The sequence below is a fragment of the Lolium perenne genome, chromosome 4 (genome assembly GCF_019359855.2).
Source record: "Lolium perenne isolate Kyuss_39 chromosome 4, Kyuss_2.0, whole genome shotgun sequence".
Lineage (NCBI taxonomy): Eukaryota > Viridiplantae > Streptophyta > Magnoliopsida > Poales > Poaceae > Lolium > Lolium perenne.
The window spans coordinates 251916902-251934784 of record NC_067247.2 but is presented as its reverse complement, the minus strand read 5'-3'; the positions used below and the strand labels follow the sequence as shown (position 1 = coordinate 251934784).

General features: G+C 51.2%; 2 protein-coding genes across 3 annotated transcripts; one reads left to right on the top strand and one right to left on the bottom strand.

The window, feature by feature from the left end:
• The first annotated feature begins 1445 nt into the window (after positions 1 to 1445).
• On the top strand, positions 1446 to 5309 carry LOC127332270 (glucan endo-1,3-beta-glucosidase 4). Of its 2 annotated transcripts, none has more exons than XM_051358539.2 (5): positions 1446 to 1684; positions 2818 to 2941; positions 3629 to 4555; positions 4664 to 4691; positions 4788 to 5309. In XM_051358539.2, exons 2-5 carry the CDS (start codon positions 2878 to 2880, stop codon positions 5137 to 5139), a joined length of 1371 nt encoding a protein of 456 aa, XP_051214499.1. In that variant the 5' UTR covers positions 1446 to 1684; positions 2818 to 2877; the 3' UTR covers positions 5140 to 5309. The 2 variants fall into 2 exon arrangements, with proteins under 2 accessions (XP_051214499.1, XP_051214500.1); XM_051358540.2 differs by having other exon boundaries at positions 1457 to 1684; positions 2787 to 2941.
• Positions 5310 to 10414: 5105 nt separating this feature from the next.
• LOC127332271 (probable polyamine transporter At3g13620) lies at positions 10415 to 17586 on the bottom strand. The gene is made up of 2 exons (XM_051358541.2): positions 16626 to 17586; positions 10415 to 11150 (listed from the first exon to the last, which is right to left on the bottom strand). Exons 1-2 carry the CDS (start codon positions 17563 to 17565, stop codon positions 10576 to 10578), a joined length of 1515 nt encoding a protein of 504 aa, XP_051214501.1. The 5' UTR covers positions 17566 to 17586; the 3' UTR covers positions 10415 to 10575.
• Between the last annotated feature and the right edge of the window lie 297 nt (positions 17587 to 17883).

The following is a 17883-nucleotide window of genomic DNA, read 5'->3' as shown; positions in this document are numbered from 1 at the left end:
AATAAAAATGGTTTCAACAAAATATGGGGCCTTAGTTAGAAGACTTTACTCGTTAATCATCAATAATGCCAACCGATACGTCATTTATCATAGCTAATTGCCTCTAGAGATTCTGACAACCCTTGGCAGGTTCCCCAAACCACCTCTAGTGAATCGCCAAGTCCTATTGTGGATTTCTCCCTTTCTTCCATGTCCAAATCCTCATGGTCGGAGTAATCGTCCACTTATTTAGTTTCCTTCAACAGTTGGACCAACGCCCGTTGTAGTTGATTTGAGTTGATTTGAGTGCAACCAATCAATCCATAACAAGTAGGGGCACCTCGGGTTAAGAAGTGATAGCCATAGAACTTACGGCTGGTGTGCTTGTCCTCAAACGCGACAAGTCTGTGCAGCAATCAGTTAAACATCTTCTCTTGTAGTGATAAGCCTGAAAATTTGATAGAAGAATGATGTTCGCTAAGCCTCGCAAGATGTAGCTATCTTACATATTGGCATGGCGAAGGGAGACTTTGTAAGGAAGGTGGATGGACACGATGGGAAAATCGGGGATATAAACTTCCTCCTGCTCCTCCTCTTCTTCTTCTTCCCCGTTACAAACTCATCTAGACTAGACCCCAAAATCTAGTTGCGAAGAATATAAATGAAAGAACTAGTTTTACCCGCGTGCAGTAAGACATTTGATGATGAGGGTGTAGGAAGCCAGGGTGATAGAGTGAGGGTTGATCCACGTCTTAGTTGCCCGCCGTTGCCCAAGACCGGTGCTGGAGTTGGAGAAATCGTTGGGAAGCGCAGATCCGTGTCCGAGCCGCCTGCTGCCGCTTAAGACTGGTGCCGTAGTTGGAGAAATCACCGGGGATCGTAGATCCGCGTCTCAGCCGCCTGCCACCGCCAAGGGTGCCAAAAGGGGAAAGAGGTGATTTTTTTCGTGAGGGTTCGAAGCAGAGAGGTGAACCACATGAGAAGGTGAGGGTATGCATGGCGGGAAACATGGTGGGATTGTCGCGTTTCCTGCCTTGCCTACCACAGATACAGCGCGCTCGTGTATGCCCGATTTTGCTTTGCCCTAGCATGGCTTGACAAAAAAAACGTCTATTCTTTTTTTTTTTTTTTGCGAAAAAAAACGTCTATTCGGACATTGTCGCTTGGCCTGCCTCAGTGGTGTTTGCACATCGTGTTGTGCGAGGCGGAGGCCTCATGCGACCGACTCATCGCATCGATTTCGCACCGATAGGATCTGTTTGAAGGTCATGCAGGCTACCAAACACGTGTACAAACAAATCTGTGTGTTCTTCTTTCCTCCATCAGCAGCAATCCCCGTGTGTACTCGACGCGCACAGCCGGCCACATCCACACCCAGGTAGGTCGGCAACACAAAGCCGTGCCGTTTGCACCGCCTCGTATCGTGTCGTATCTCCTCTTCATCGCGGTGTCACTCAAAATCAGTTGTGCGTGTGTCGTCTAGCGCACATCACCGTGCGCCTACCCAGTGCGCGTATAAAGAAGGCCTCCCGCTTCTGCCCACATGGAGTCATCTATGCTGCGCACAGCTCGCCCCAAGAAACAGAGGATCGCCAGTTTCAAGAGCCTTAAGCTTCTCGTTTCTATACAAGAAGCTTTTCGTCAAGGAGAAGCAAACCCCGGATCGCTCCTGGGTCCGACCAACTGAAGCCTGTGCTCGATTGAGGTACGGCCATCATCGTCAGCAACCTCCGGTTCTTCCATTCATGGCTTCCTGAGCTGGCTCTGAAGTTCTTGAATTTCGTAGTTCTGTGCTCTCGTTTTCCCTCGCGTATGGAAAAAGAAGTTGCGCTTTTTATCCCCTTTCGATACATCTTTCTGTTGGTGTATGCCCGTAGAATCTTCTGTTTTTTGAGGCATGATTCTGTTCCATTTTGGTAATCTTAAAAGAACAACTAGAAATTTACCTGATCAGTATGCTTTTGGTCCATAATAGTGTTCCGTTCAACCCCTTCAACATGGGACAAAAGGATTACCCAATTGGTGCCTTCGTATAAGGAATACAAAGCTTAACTGTTAATGGAACCTATCCAACAACTAGTAGTACTATATGTGTTTCTTCTTCCTCCATGCATGGACCATATCTTAGCTGGGAAAGCAAACGGTAGTATTATTCAGAGCACTGCTTCCATTGCATGCACCAACCATCTGCAGTGTTGCAGGTGAAGCTGCTGTCGATCAATCCATTTCAGTCGCTGTAGCTCAAGTAGTTACTCAGCGCATGGAGTATCCTTGTTAAGATAGTGTTAACTGTCAAGTAGGAGGAGTGTTGCTACTTAATTAGGTGTTTTAGTTCACCCACCAAATTGGATAATAAACCCATGGATCCTTGGACCATGCAACGGTGACCCTATCAGACGTTGACACTTGCCTTAATGTGTTGAATCGGTTGATCAGTTGGTGTCACACGCGGACACTGAAAATAGTGACCAAAGTGTTCCAGTCCGTCTTCTCCTCTGACGGGTGATCCGTATCTGAATTATTAGCTTCTTTCCCGGTGACGTCCCCTGTTGTAGACTAGTGTTGCTGGTGACGACGATCTGGAAGCATCATGGAGGCTCCTATGAGCATGGAGCTCTAATAATGCTGCAGGCCGGTGTATGCCATTTTCGTGGGAGAAACATAATACTGTATTAATAACGTTCCATCCCATGAACAATAATTATTCAGTTTTTCTCCTCACAGTAGGTCGGAACATGTGAATTTAGCGGAAATCATGCAGGAATTCAGCTTCTGTCGACATCGAGTTGCAATTTTTTTTTTTGCAGGTGTTCTGAAACCTGCTGCTTGTATTTCCAGGAGGTGCTCGCGTCGTCGTCGTCAGTCGTCGTCGTCAGACATCTCGATCGTCGCCTGAGAATGTTGCGGCAACGATGGCAGGGATGCTTGCTTCTGCTCGCGGTTCTTCTCTCGAGCGCGTCAGGTATGTGATCCCGTGTAATTCAGCACTACAGTACTGCCGGGTTCCTTTCTTACTTTGTTTTTTGTCGCCCAAGATTCTTTACTTAACTCGGAATACATGACCGTAGACGGCATCGGAGAAAGAAATAAATGATGTGACACGGCAATACGTGTTTTCCCAAGGACATGACGGCACACAAAGTTTTTCAAAGAAAGTGTGCAGCTTTACAAGGGGACTTTGAAGCTGCCATGTTTAGGATATGGATGCTTCTGCGTTCCCTTTACAGAGTCTTATCTCAAGTCGAGTCCCAAGCAAAATAGCTGCGACACGCGTCTGAAGCTTATCGGTTTATGGCCTCACATGCTTAAGAAACAGAATGATGCGACCACCTACCTAATATTTCATTCTTGATAATTGTACCACTGTGACACATGCAAAAGAGTTATGGATGGTCTCCTTGCATTTGCATACCTGCCACTCAAGTATCACCCTCTTCAACTATGTAAAGAACATTTGCCGCTCAAGTACTAAACCCATATTTTAAGGTCCTACTATCCTGTAATTAATTAAGCAACAAGTTTTCTTTACCTACTTACCGCGGAAAATTATTACAACCATTGTAGCAGCACGAAAGAGCTACAGCTTAACTGCACTGACAACTTAGCTGAAGTTACTGAACTGTGCTGTGTTGCGTTTCATGATGGACAGGCAGCGCGATCCTCCCGTCGAAGAATTCGCCGTCAGACTTCGCGAAGATCGTTCAGTCTAAGCAGACCAAGCAAGCCCGGGTGTGCAGCTGGGCAGACCACCGGCTTCTTCGGTCTCTCGCCAACACCGGAGCGGAGGTTATGCTGACGATCCCGAACGAGCAGCTGCAGCACATCGCCGAGTTCCGGGAAGAGGCCGAGCTCTGGGTCGCCACCAGCGTCGTTCCCTTCCTCCCGGCGACCAGGATCACGCACGTCCTGGCCGGCAGCGACGTGCTGGCCAGCTCCTCCGAGGACGCGGCGTACTCGCTGTCGCTGGTCCCCGCGATGGTCAACCTCCACACCGCGCTCGTGGCCGCCCGCCTCGACGGCCGCGTCAGGGTGTCCACCGCGTTGTCCGGGGTGCCGCTCGCTTCGTCCGCCGTCACGGGGCAGCTTCTGCGGTTCATGAGGGACACCGGCTCGCCGTTCTTTCTGAAGGCTGCTAATCCCTCAGAGGCTACCGATGCCAGAGTCGACGATGTTTACGCCGCCATGCGCGCGCTGGGGTTCTCGAGTGGCATCCCGGTGATCGCTGCGGAAGCGGGGGAGGAGGAGCTCGGCGATGGAGGCGCGGAGCTGGTGTACCACAGCTACATGTACGGAGGAGGACGGCGTGGCGCGAGCGCGCGGCGGTCGCTGGCGACGGGGACGTTCTGCGTGGCGCTCCAGAACGCGGACCCGACGGCGCTGCAGGCGGGGCTGAGCTGGGCGTGCGGGCAGGGCCACGCCGACTGCTCCACGATACAGCCCGGCGGGGCCTGCTACAAGCAGAACGACGTGGCGGCGCTGGCCTCCTACGCCTACAATGACTACTACCAGAAGAACGCCAACACCGGCGCCACCTGCTCCTTCAATGGCACCGCCACCACCACCGCCACCGATCCCAGTACGCATCCGTTTCGATTTGGATGACCTTCGTATTCTCTACCACCGACCACCACCATGGATATCTGTTTATGATCTCTGATCCTTTCATGCCAATCTCTCACTGCAGGCTCGGGATCGTGCGTCTTCGCGGGAAGGTGAGCTAGATTTCGCGCCATATATATACACTTGAAACAGCATATATACACATAATATCATTTCACAAAAATCTGACACAAACAATTTCATGGCAGCTCGACGGCAGGAGGCTCCAACTCGAGCGTGCCCAGCGCCAGCCCTCCGACGAGCCTCACCCCGCCGTCAGGTCTCACACCTCCGTTCGGCTCTAGCCCTCCTTCCGACTTCGGGCCCCCGGGGGCCGGCACAACTCCTCCATCCGCCTTTGGCCCGCCATCTGGCTTCGGCCCGCCATCTGGTTTCGGTCCCCCATCCGCATTCGGCCCACCGGGGATCGGGACATTCGGCCCGAGCGGCACGCTCGATCCTTACGGCAGCGGCTGCCGGCAGGTCGCGTCTCTGGCTGCCTCGGCTCTTCTCTCCGCCATTGTTCTTGCCGCTCTTCTCGGTTCGCCCTATGCAATGTAAATTATGCGAGTGCCAACTTGAATTACTATAGAGAGCTCATGCTGTCGTTAGATACTACTATTACGGGGTTCTGTCACATCTTATATGTTCTTATATAGGAGTACATTCTTGGTCTTGTAGATGTCCAGTTTCATATTTAGCAATCGTATATATGTGGAGCTTATAAGTCACGATTTGGGTGTTTGATCTGCATTGCTTATAAATGTTAAGAAGAAACTGAGCACCATCCCACGACACTATACGTACGCTAGCCTGGCATGTTCTGAATTTGGAAGCGTTGTGTAGTAACATACCAACGTCACCTTCTTAAGTTGAAGGCCAACATATACACAGCAATACAGCATACTACTATATTTTAGACACTTGGAATTGTTTTGCTAGCTCCAAATTCACCTCACCCGATTTGACGTACTGATCACCAAAAGTTCTATAATCCATATAGTTTGGTCCACGAAAATCAGAAGAAATTTCAGTGCAACAAGAACCCGGCGATTCTACCGGCAACGGTATGTGCCGGAGTCGCATCGACCATCCAGCGTCTGTTTGAGATCCGCACACCAGTTTCCGGTATAATTGGATTTATTACTTACCGTTTCGATACGGGAGGAGAAGTTAGCGAATACACAAAGCGAGGACTGTCGCCTGTCAGATACCTGACTGGGCCATGCAAAAAAAAAAAAAGATACCTGACTGGGCCCATCTCTGGCCCTGCGGAAATATCTAGTCTGCTTCTCTTACCCGATCTTAAATCCGCCATTGTTTCCATGAGTTCGTCACTCCTCCCTCGTCTCCCCTCTCCGGTAGGCAGAGATATCTCCTAAATCGACAGACCAAAGTACTGGCGGCCTGCACCATATCGCGGAGCCACCTGCGGGCTCCTCGGTGAGCTTGTCCTCCACACACGGCAGCCGGTTAGCAAGCCCAGGATACCGTGGCCCGCAGACACTAGCGCTGGGAGCCGGGACAGCTTTGGACGCTGCCACCCAGAAGACCTCCTCGTGTAATTCCATCTGGTCACTAGTGTGGATTTGTTGTTTTTGGATCTATTTTTGTACAGTGCGTGCATTTGTTCAGATGGGAATCGGTGACTACATTCTCAAGTCCTTGTTGATTTTCTTTAATCTCCTTTGCAGATTTAGGGCTACTGAAAAGAATGACAACATCATTTTCTGTTCAGTTTTGTTCTTTGCAAATTTTGATAGATGTAGCTGCGGATTTCTCCTATTATGAGTTTATGACTCACCTATAGATGTCCTTTTCTTATTGCTATTTTGTCAATATTACCTGATAGTTAAACTTGTCTCATAGTTTGTGTAAACTTAATTAATTTTCTGATTGAACTAGTCGAATTGTGGAACTATATTAGAAAAAAGAACCTATACTGACTGGGAATTTAGCGGAAAAGCTTTGACAAACAGATGTAATATTTGATTTCAAATAGAAGCGAAATCGATGTGAATTTTGTTAGAAACGGTTGGGGAATATTGATGTGAAAAGGAAACAGATTTGCTTAGAGATTGGGAAGGATATGTTATAGTATGTGAAACTGAAACAAGAATCCTGTAATTTTGTTTAGATTATTTGTGAAATATTCCCGTGAAACCGAAGTGATTTTATTTCTAGTATTGGCAGATAAGGAGGCAAGGATGCGGCCATGGCACATTTGCCCGCGGGGAAGGAGCTTCACAAGCCACTGATGGTGACGATGCCAGTTTCATATTTAGCAATCGACCGTATATATGTGGAGCGTATCTGGGTGTTTGATCTGCATTGCTTATAAAAGTTAAGAAGAAACTGAGCACCATCCAGGACACAATACGCTAGCGGCTAGCCTGGCATGTTCTTCAGTTGAAAGCCAACATATATATACACAGCTTCAATACTATTTTAGGGACTTGGAATTGTGTTTGCCGGACAGGGGCTCGCTTCACTTGGACCAACAAGCGCCTTAGGCCGACTAGGTGTGTCCTTGACCGGGTGCTGGTTGCGCCGGCCTGGGAGGCGGCGTTTCCTCTGTGCTCGCTCACCGCGATCACAAGGATTGGTTCAGACCATACACCGCTCCTTCTGTCTTCGGGTGAAGAGACAAGGAGAGTGCCGCCGAGGTTTTTCTTCCAGACCTGGTGGTTTGGTGTTCCGGGGTTTGGGGACCTCCTTAAGGCAAAGCTGGACACCTTCATCTCGGGGCTGGGCCCACATAGGTGCTACATAGAGCTTTGGCAGTGTGTGGCCCGTAACACTCGGCAATTCCTCAAGGGGTGGGGGGCCAACCTGGGCAAGGAGAAGAGGGATTTTAGGGAAAACCTACTCCTACAGGTCACCCAGCTGGATAGGGTGGCCGATGCCACAGGCCTTGATGAGGAGGGGTGGGCGCTTAGGTATCACCTTGAAGACCAACTTTCGGCCTTAGACAGGGCAGACGAGGAGTACTGGCGCCAACGTAGTCGGGTCCAATGGACGCTCAAAGGGGACTCGTGCACGGCGTACTTCCATGCCATTGCGAATGGGCGCCGGCGGAAGTGCTCGATCCCTAGGCTGTCCACGGACCATGGGGAGATCCATGAGCAGCGGGAGCTCATGGAACACATCTATTTGTTCTACCAGGGGCTTATGGGCTCGGAGGGAGAGACCAGGAGGTTTGCCCTGGGCCCGCACCTTTGGGATGGGAACCAAAAGGTGTCTCCGGAGGAGAATCATGACCTCGAACTGACTTTTACTGCGGAGGAGCTGGACGAGGTGCTAGCGGGCATGAAGCAGGACTCGGCGCCGGGCCCAGACGGCCTCCCGGTGCTTTTCTTCATGAAGTTCTGGGGAACACTTCGAGGACCGATCCTGCAGATCCTCAACGACTTCGCCCTAGGGAGGGTCGACGTGGCGCGCCTTAACTACGGGATTATCACCCTGATTCCCAAAGTTAGAGGGGCTGAGAACATCAGACAGTTCAGACCTATCACGCTCATCAATGTTATCTTTAAGTTTGTGGCTAAGGCGTACGCGACTAGATTAGCTCCGGTGGCGCATAGAGTTATAGATCGCTGTCAATCCGCTTTCATTAGAGGGCGCTGCTTGCACGAGGGGGCCCTGGCCTTACATGAGATTGTGCACGAGCTACACGTCAGGAAGCAAAAGGGTTTGCTCCTGAAGCTTGACTTTGAGAAGGCTTACGACAGGGTAAATTGGGACTTTCTGCAGGAGATTCTTCTGAGAAAGGGGTTCTCCGCGATGATGGTCCACCGTTTGTTGCAGTTGGTCAGGGGTGGCCAAACTGCGATTAATGTTAACGGGGAAATAGGGCATTTCTTCAGGAACAAGCGCGGAGTGAGACAGGGAGACCCACTCTCGCCGATTCTCTTTGATTTCCTGGTGGATGGCCTGGCAGCGATCATTGCCAAGGCTAATTCCGCTGGCCATGTCAGGGGACTGGTTCCACACCTCATCCCAGGGGGGGTGACTCAACTGCAGTACGCAGATGACACCATGATCTTGGTGGAACCCACAGGGGTGGGTATTGCGAATCTGAAGGCCCTGCTCCTATGCTTTGAGAACATGTCGGGTCTGAAGATCAATTTCGACAAGAGCGAGGTGGTGGTCATGGGGGTCTCCAGGACGGCTCAACAACGGGTGGCCAACCTCCTCAATTGTCGCCTGGGCAAGTTTCCGATTAAATATCTGGGATTGCCTATTAGTGATCGACCGCTTAGGGTAGCGGACTGGGGTTTCCTCCCCGAGATTGTGGCTCATAGGGTTGAACCTTGGCAGGGGTTGTACCTTGGGGCGGCGGGGCGCCTGGAACTGACCAACTCCTGCTTGTCTAGCCTGCCTTTGTTCGCTATGAGCATGTACCTGCTCCATGACGGCACGCACAAGGCTATGGATAGACCGCGCTCACGCTTCTTTTGGGAGGGCGTGGGAGATAAACGTAAGTACCACATGGTGGACTGGGCCACGGTGTGTAAACCCAAGGTGCTGGGGGGCCTAGGGGTGATGAACACTAAATCCATGAATATCGCCCTAATGGTGAAATGGATTTGGAAGCTCTACCAAGGAGCGGAAGGTCTTTGGGCAGACCTGATCAGGGCAAAGTACCTGCGGGGCAGGGATCTCTATGCGGGAGAGGTTCCGACCCATGGCTCCCAGTTCTGGAATGCGATACAAAAGGTCAAATGGCACTTCAAACTGGGGGCAAAACATCGGGTTCGGAACGGGAGAAGAACCTACTTCTGGACTGACTGGTGGACGGGCAGCGGACCACTTAGGGCGAGATTCCCCAGACTCTTTAGCTGCTGTGAGTCGCCTTTCATCACCGTTCATGGAGCAAGGGTGCTCGATGGGGTGCCAGGGGAATGGCGCCTACGCTTCAGGCGACAATTTGGTCTCGCCGAAACTGTGGAATGGGACAACTTGTGCAGGGAGGTACAGGGACTTCCTTTAAGCACGGATGATGACGAGATCTCTTGGGCCTTGGAGCCGTCCGGTATCTACTCCACTAGCTCTATTTATGCTAGGTTGGCGCAAGGGGCGGCGACCGCATCGTTCAAAGATGTGTGGAGAACCAGAGTACCACCAAAGATTAAGGTGTTCCTCTGGCAATTGATCCGGGGGCGGCTGCCCTCGGGGGAGCAGCTTCTTAAGCGGCATGGCCCTTCCAATGGGATGTGTGCGCTTTGCGGGGCCTGGGAGGACTGCAACCACATCTTCTTCACCTGCCCATTAGCAAGACTTATGTGGGCTGGGGTGAGGGAGCTTCTTTCGTGCGACTGGAACCCGGCAGGGGCTGGGGACTTCATTGCACTTTCTCAGGGCTTGTCTAACCCCCTCCGTAGGCTAGCGTGGTTCACCTTTGCGGCTCAATGCTGGACGCTTTGGAACATACGTAATAAGCTAGCCATTGAGGGAAAGCTTATCGGCAACCCGGCTGACATCTTCTACCAACTATCTTTACATATGCAGTGTTGGAGGGTTCTGGTCAGACCGAGGGACAGGGACTTGCTGGACTTGGCGGTGGGCGGCGTCAGGAGGCTCTACGCGCGGACGCGGTCTGACGCGACATGAGGACGACATCACAACCCTGATCATCTACGACGACTTTGGGCATGCGAGGGATCCGGGATGTGTGTGCTGTGTCTTGTTATGTACTGCGGGGAGCTGTATGTGTGGGCGTGTCTAAGAACATCGGATAACTGTTATGTGTGAGGTGTGGAGTTGTATCGAACCTTATCATGTGTGTGGCTTTATATATAAAGCTGGGCCGGAGGGCCTTCTATTTAAAAATTGTGTTTGCTAGCTCCAAATCCACCTCACCCGATCTGACGTACTGATCACCAAAAGTTCTAGTTCGGTCGACGAAAATCAGAAGAAATTCCAGTGCAACAACTACATGGGACATGCCAACTCCTGAACCAATCGATAATACAGTATTTCTCTTCCCGGCCGAATTCAGACTGTCTCTCCAGCATCGGCCTCCCGATAGTCGGCAACAACAACCGCGTTGTTGAACATGAGCAGCTTCTTAGCCCTGCACACCCTCATGACGCCGTGCCACCCGACGCCGAGCGCCGTCAGCCCCGCGGCCAGGGCGAACACCCTCCACCCGGCCACGACGCACACGTAGGCCAGGAACGCCGACGGCACGGCGCACATAGCCACCAGCGCCGGCAGCGGCAGCGGCACGCGGTAGGGGCGCTTCAGCTCCGGGTGCTTGGCGTGGAGCCAAAGGAAGGAGGCGAACTCCAGCAGCGTGCCGAGGCTGTACAGGAAGTTGGCGGTGGCGACCACGTCGTCGAAGCCGAGGAAGGAGACGGCAATCGTCACGGCCGTCGACGCAACGATGGCCACCCACGGGGTACCGGTGCGCGCGGCGCGGCGGGCGAAGACGGCCGGGAGGAGGCCCAGGTCCGCCATGCCCAGGAGCTGGAAGGCGCCGCTGCTCATCTGGGCCTCGAACATGCCGATGGAGGAGATCACCGCGCCGGCACCCGTCCAGTACTTGAGCCAGCGACCCCCGATGATGCCTGTTTGGACACAGCAAATTTCACAATCTTTTATGTCGGGAAACGAACTGCATTGTAATCTGCATGGCTGCATAGGTTCGATTTGGCCGAACTCGATTCTAGCACAAGTTGTCAGGTTCCAAGTCTAACGTGGTCAAGATGATTCTGCACTCGGTTGGTCAAAATCAGTTTTTGGATAAAGGACATTTTATTTTTGTGCGATTATTGGAACCGTCACATGATTATTTGAGGAAATAAACCAATGTAAAAAGTTGCGCACTCTAAATTGCAAGATCAACAACAACAAGAACAAAAACTGCATCCTTGGCATGCAAAGGGAGGCCGTAGTAAGAAGCTATGCAGTGTCTGCTTGACTCTGGCCATGGCATGGATTGGGTTGAAATTGGTGGGTTGAATGGGGAAGGTAGATCCATGTGAATGGTATGGATTTAGATTTATTTGGGAGAGCCATCTTACCGCCGGATCTGTGGTGGGACCCGGCATACGCCATGAACTTACCATTGTGGACGCCCTGGTTTGAGGCCGAGCAGATGCTCGGTTCTAGAGCATCGAGTCCCACCGGAGGGCCTAGATGACACGAACGTTTACTACAAGGCGCACAAGCAGTCGGCTGCGCCGCAACAAAGGGCGCCGTAGGTGACGCCGGTCAAGGAGGAGGAGGAGGACGTGCCGGAAGAGTGGCCGGGGTACGTCTTCTCCACGCCACGACCATGCCATAGTACTGGTCACAGTACGTGGTGCCGACACCAACTTTGAGGACACCGCCTAGGACACCGCCTAGGACCCACCAGAGGATGAAAACCTCGACTGCGAGCCAGCCAAGCTCACGGAGGAGGTGGCGTTGGCGCGCCATGGCCATCTCCGAGGCCGAGGAGTGCATGAAGTGGGAAGGCCTCGAGGAGGCCATCTGACGCTCGCAGCAAGTGACCGCACCGACGCCAAAAGCTGCCGCCTCCTCCTCTAGTGGCCACCGTCGCAAGTCTTCATTGAGCTCCGCGAGTAGGACTAGAAAGCGCTAGCGAGTAGGACCAAAAGCTCCCGACGACATTATCTTTATGTTTTTCTTCTTTTAATTGTAAAATGTAAGCGTTTGGGCCCCTAATTAATGTAAATTATGTTTATTCTTTATTTTGGATTTTTTTGCGGTTTTGAAGAAGTTGGAGCCGCTAGCAACCGCAAACGAACCGCTGTTTCAATCATGTCTGCGAGCCGGTGTATACCAATAAAAATAGATCGATTTCGTGTCTGAAATGATATGGCCTCACAACATCCCCCCTTCCATGTTGGATGGGCTACACATATCCGGGGCATCTGACATGGCCTCACAACATCCTCCTTCCATGTTTGTCTGAAATGATAAGCACGCATCGGCATCTGAACACGTGAGGTAGCATAGAAAGGGGAACCCTATTCACCGCTTAATTCGCCCTCTATCCGGGCGCGACACATGGATGAGAATTGATGGGCCGGCCCATCAGTGAGGTGGACATTAGTTTCTCGTTGACTGTTTCCAATTTTTATTTTTTTCTCTAGTTTATATAGGTTTTTTTGCAAGGTTTCTGATGGTTGGTTTCTGCAGCTTTCTTTGCTTTCCGGTTGGTTTCTAAAAATGTTCAATTTGGAAATGTTTAAATTAAAAATATTAAACTTCAAAAATATTTAAATATGAACATTTTTAAATTGTGAACAAATTTTAAATATGAACATTTTCTAAATTTAAATAATTTTCACATTGAACAGTTTTAAATTTGAACAATTCACAAAATCTAAAATTTTCAAAAAAATATTCAAAATAAAAATCAGTAGAAAACCGGACGAGAGTGATCAACTCAGCGTCATCCAGTTAAGAGCGACCCGTGGTTTAAATGGGCCGAGCCCACATTGTTCCAAAAGAGCCAGCCTCGACGCGGTCCCGGTCCTAATCATCGCTTAAAGCGATGAATAGAAGCCCGCATAGAAACGATTTGTGCATGCAGCTCTCGCTGGATTGTTCACTGTTTGGTAGGCTCTACCCATGTGGAAGAAACGATGAGTGCATGCAGCTCTCCGTCGGTCGTACGTTGTGCAGAACGGACGGCTGTAAGCCACCGATCCCGGGTGGCCGACCGATGTGTAGCGTGCCGTCCAGTGACAACCCTTCGATCAGCTAAATCTCACGTAACATTATAGCAGGCAATTGTATATGAATACATATACTCCCTCGGTCCTATAAAACTTGTCTTAAGTTCCGGATAGATCTAAATTTTGATAAAGTCAAGATAAATTTCATGAGACAGAGGAAGTAATATATCTTTGTGAAAAAATATTTAAAAATAATTAATTCTTTGTAAATATTTTTTTTACGGTGGTATGAGAACATTCACTATTGTTCATTATGTACACGCATGTAAAATAAGGGCAAAAATATTGTCAATTGTCCTTGCTCATCTGATTAACCATGAAATTTGTCATGAATTCCGCATCCTTTTGAAACGTAGGAAGCAAAGAGAGTATAGGTTGGTGCAGAACCATACACAAAAGAAACTAGGCTACAAAAACAGAAATAATCGTACAATTCTTTTTTTTTTGCATAAGCTTGTTTAGTGTAATAAAGGTCATACTAAGGTGAGGGTACACCATTAGAAAGCAGTGAATAAAGGTAATACTACGGTGAGGGTACACCATTCGAAAGCAGTGTACGTCTTCTCAGTTAGTATTTTGAGAGCGGAAATACCTTTGTACACGCAGGTATGGGTGAGGAAGCAATCTGTACCGTCCAACAGCCGGCTGCTTTGAGATCCGAAAAAAATAAAGGGTGGACAAATGAATTTTCCTACAATTCTTCCGTCGCCTTCCCCGGCCTTTACTCCGCACGATACGGAGAATCTTGACCTTAAGCTGAGGGATGGCCACAGTCGCCAGCCTCCTGCCCAATAATTCCCACTCCTTCTGGCCCGCTCGCTGGAATTTGTTCTCGCCGACGCGTCTCCTCCCGCCGGCGCTTTTTCCGCCACCCGTCCTCTCCGTCGAGCAGCCTTCATCCTCTGGGGTGCACATCTCTTCCATCCTCTCCCACAGACCACCAGAAGGAGTAGAAGCCGACGACCCTGTTGCGCACCTTCAACAAGCTGTTGCGCCGGAAGCGCTCGACTCTGCGGCGACGGGGACCAGAGAGACGGAGGTGCCGGCGCCCGTTGCCCGGGACGACGGCGAAAGCTCCATGGACGCTCCCACCGTCGCCATCAGGCCATCGCTCAGGAAGCCCAAGCTGTCAAGGATCCTCGCCGCGGCATACTTCCTCGACGCCTTCTTTCGGAACGCCACGGAGAAGAAGGTCCCTGGTGGTGCTGCTCGTCTCGCCGAACGTGGCCGCGGACTCCCTCCTCGCCACCTTGTTCACGGGTGTCTCGGCGGCCTACGCGAAGCTGCAACTCGCGCCAAGCTCTCTGACACCAAGCGAAGGTTCCTCAAGGCCTCGCGACGGCCGCGGGCAACACTACCCTCTTCGCGCACGCGGAGGACAAGCGGCATCTGCTCAAGACGTCCATGGAGCAAGACTTCAGGTGTGCGGAAGCTTCAAGTGGAGCTGCGAACTAAGGACGCCGAACTCGACCGCGCCAACGAGGAAGTCAGAGTCATGACACATCAGGATGCCAATTCTTTAGCTCGAACAGAAAGCACAATTTCCATACATCTGATGTATTGCCAAAACAATGACACCAAACTAATTCTGCTTTCACATCCAGGTCATCTATAGCCGCCATCGTCAGTGAGATATGCAGCTTCCCACACTAAAAAAAAAAAAAGCAGCTTCCTCACTTGGCGTCTGCTCTCACATCTGAAGTCTAACCCTGTTATGGGCCCTCCTAGCTAGGCCGTAATTCCTGGGAGCTGGCATCACGCGAGGCGCCAGATACAGCATCTCTCTCACCACGGTTCAGGATCTGGGGTACAACTCAAGTCGATCTGCAGAATCACAAGGTGTTGTTCATGCTTTATTGGAGATCGGTCGCTGAAGAATCTGCTCAAGGCAGAGCTGGCACATGCCACTGAACCTGAGCGCCGCAAGGCATCCGCCCTGGGACGTCCTCCGCCCTGGCGGCACGGAGGAGAGGACGGGAGGAGGAGTAGATACACAGTGGAACAGCTCGTTACGGGAGCGGGCAAGGTCAAAAGAGAGGAGAGAGGACAGGTGGAGCAGTCCGACGGAGAGGACAGGGTGGAGTAGTCGCGCCGGCGACATAGCAGAGATGACACGAGGCAGAGGCCCAAGTCCGGCATCCGGACCGAGAGGACCGCGCCGGTCGAGCAGCCGCGTCGGCCAAGAGAAGTCGGCGCGAGCGGAGAGGGCGAGAGACCGAGCAGCCGCGCCGGCGGAAGTTGCCGCGTCGGCCAGAAGAAGGCAGCGCGTGCTGGCAAGAACTTGTCCAACGGAGTGAGAATTTTTGGGGAGATGGCCAGGAGAATGGAGATCGCAGCCCTCAACTTTTCTAGTCCGGGACAAGATTCTCCGTGTCGTGCGGAGCAAAGACCGGGGAAAAGGCGACGGAACAATGTAGGCGAATTAATTTCTCCACCTTTTTATTCTCCGAATCTCAAAGCAGCATGCTGTTTTGCACGGTACAGATTGCTTCCTTACCCATACCTGCGTGTACAAAATCCACACTCGAGTGAGAGAGCAAAACTAAATTAAAAATTGCAATCTTCTATTTTTAAAACGAAATTAATGTGACATTTATCGATCCTTGTTTAAACCGAACAATATTACTTCTAGCAATAACACATGCCAGTCGCTTTCGATCTGCTGTTATTATCATTGCCGATGATCGGCATTCTGGTGCGTTGATCCTTTAAGGTCTTAGCACGACGATCTTGTATATGTCTACTACAACAAACTTTGCTTGGCCCCAATGATGGAGAGGCATGGATGGCGGTGTGGCTTCGGCTCGTGCTAGTGTCGGTAGTCCTCGCAAGTGATTCGAGCACCTATTTATAATTTTTATTACTTTTCAAGCTAATTCTACTATTGTCGATGATTATCAATATATCTGTGATTTTTTTGTAAAAAAAGAAAACACATGAACGACAACAACGAAGTTGCTGATGTAGATATACACAAGGCAGACGACGTATATGTTCCTAATGCTACAAGGTACTACATGCATCTAAAAATGTTGAGGAACACAATATATTGTTGGAACGTACCTGTAAATATTTTTGTCAAATATTATTAACATTTTGAAATATTTTTTTTTTTGGCAGAGAGAGCATATGCACCCGGAGGCTGAAATAAATTTCCAAGAGTATCACTTCTACTACCAAGAAAGAAATATTAACTTGGAGAACTAAGGAATATGAGCGACAAAAACGGAGATGCTGACAGATATACACAAGGCAGACGTTTCTACTCCTAATGGATACAATACAAGGTACGTAGTGTGCTATAATGATCCTGGCTAGCTGATAGTAGTAAGGTAAGTGTTTGTACGTATATACCTGCGGCATCGGCCAGGTAGCCGTTCACCCACGCATCCGGCGGTGCGTCCGTGGCGCCGGTCGCCGCCATAAGCGGCAGCAGATAGCTGACGGCGATCAGAACAACCGCCACTGCCAGCGCCCTCGGGAACGTCCGCTCCGGCCGGTCTACCTCGCCGGCCATCGTGCTCGCATTGTCCCAGTAGTTGAGATTCCAGAACAGGGTGTTGAAGAACATTCTCCAGTCCTTCCTCCCCTTCACCTGCGACGCCCACCGCCGCGGCCGCAGCTTTGGCACCGACATGGCCGTCATCAGCACGAACGGGGCTAGCGACACTATGCCTAGCGTCACCGCGCCCCACCCGACGATGCTCAGGCCAGCGTAGTTCAAGAAGGACAGGCACAGCGTCATACCGATCACCGTGCCCGTGCGCGCCCTACCGGGCTCCGCGATCGCCGGGGCCACGCCGCCGATGTAGTCGGCGACGAGGGCCGGGTAGGCGGCGATGTTGATGACGATGCTGAGGTACTTCCACGTGCCGAGGAGGGAGCCGGCGAGCGGGCCGAAGGCGTGGTCGGCCCAGAGGACGAAGCCGCCGTTGCCCGGGAACGCGGAGGCGAGCTCGGCGGTGACGAGCGACTCCGGGACGCCCCACGCGAAGGGGAAGACGAGGAAGCCGAGCAGCGTGAAGAGCGGCCCCGCCGCGCGGACCGCCTTCTCGGACCCGTACGGCCCGCCGGCCACCTCGAAGTAGATCAGGAAGACGAGCGGAATCAACGTGATCTTGCTGCGCCGGTGGCTGGACGATGTCGCGCCACCACCTTGTTGCGCGGTGTAGCCGTGCTGCAGCTGCTGGTCTTGTGGCGTGTCATGCTCCTGCGCGGCGGTGCTATGCGATTGTGCATCTTCTTCCTGACTCTGCTGTGATGGCTGTTTGGTCATTAGGATTTCTTGGTTCATGGTGAGCTTACGAATCGCCAGACTGTTGTAGCTACCGTGTCGATAATTCGCGTGTGGCCATTGTGCTACTATATAGCTTGAGGTGAAAGAGGACGAAGGGAGTGTGGTCATTAGTTTGGTCAAGTTGATGCTAACTCCCAACAGGCCGTCGGGGCTGACATGTGATTCTTACCCATTTTTTGTATAGTTTTTCTCTTTTGCGAATCTCCATTTCCGGTATAGTTGCTTGCTGTGCGCTGCGTGCTTAACTAGAGACCGTCACATTTTGCCCTCCGTCTCATTGAATTTATCTATGATTTATCAAAATTTAGATGTATC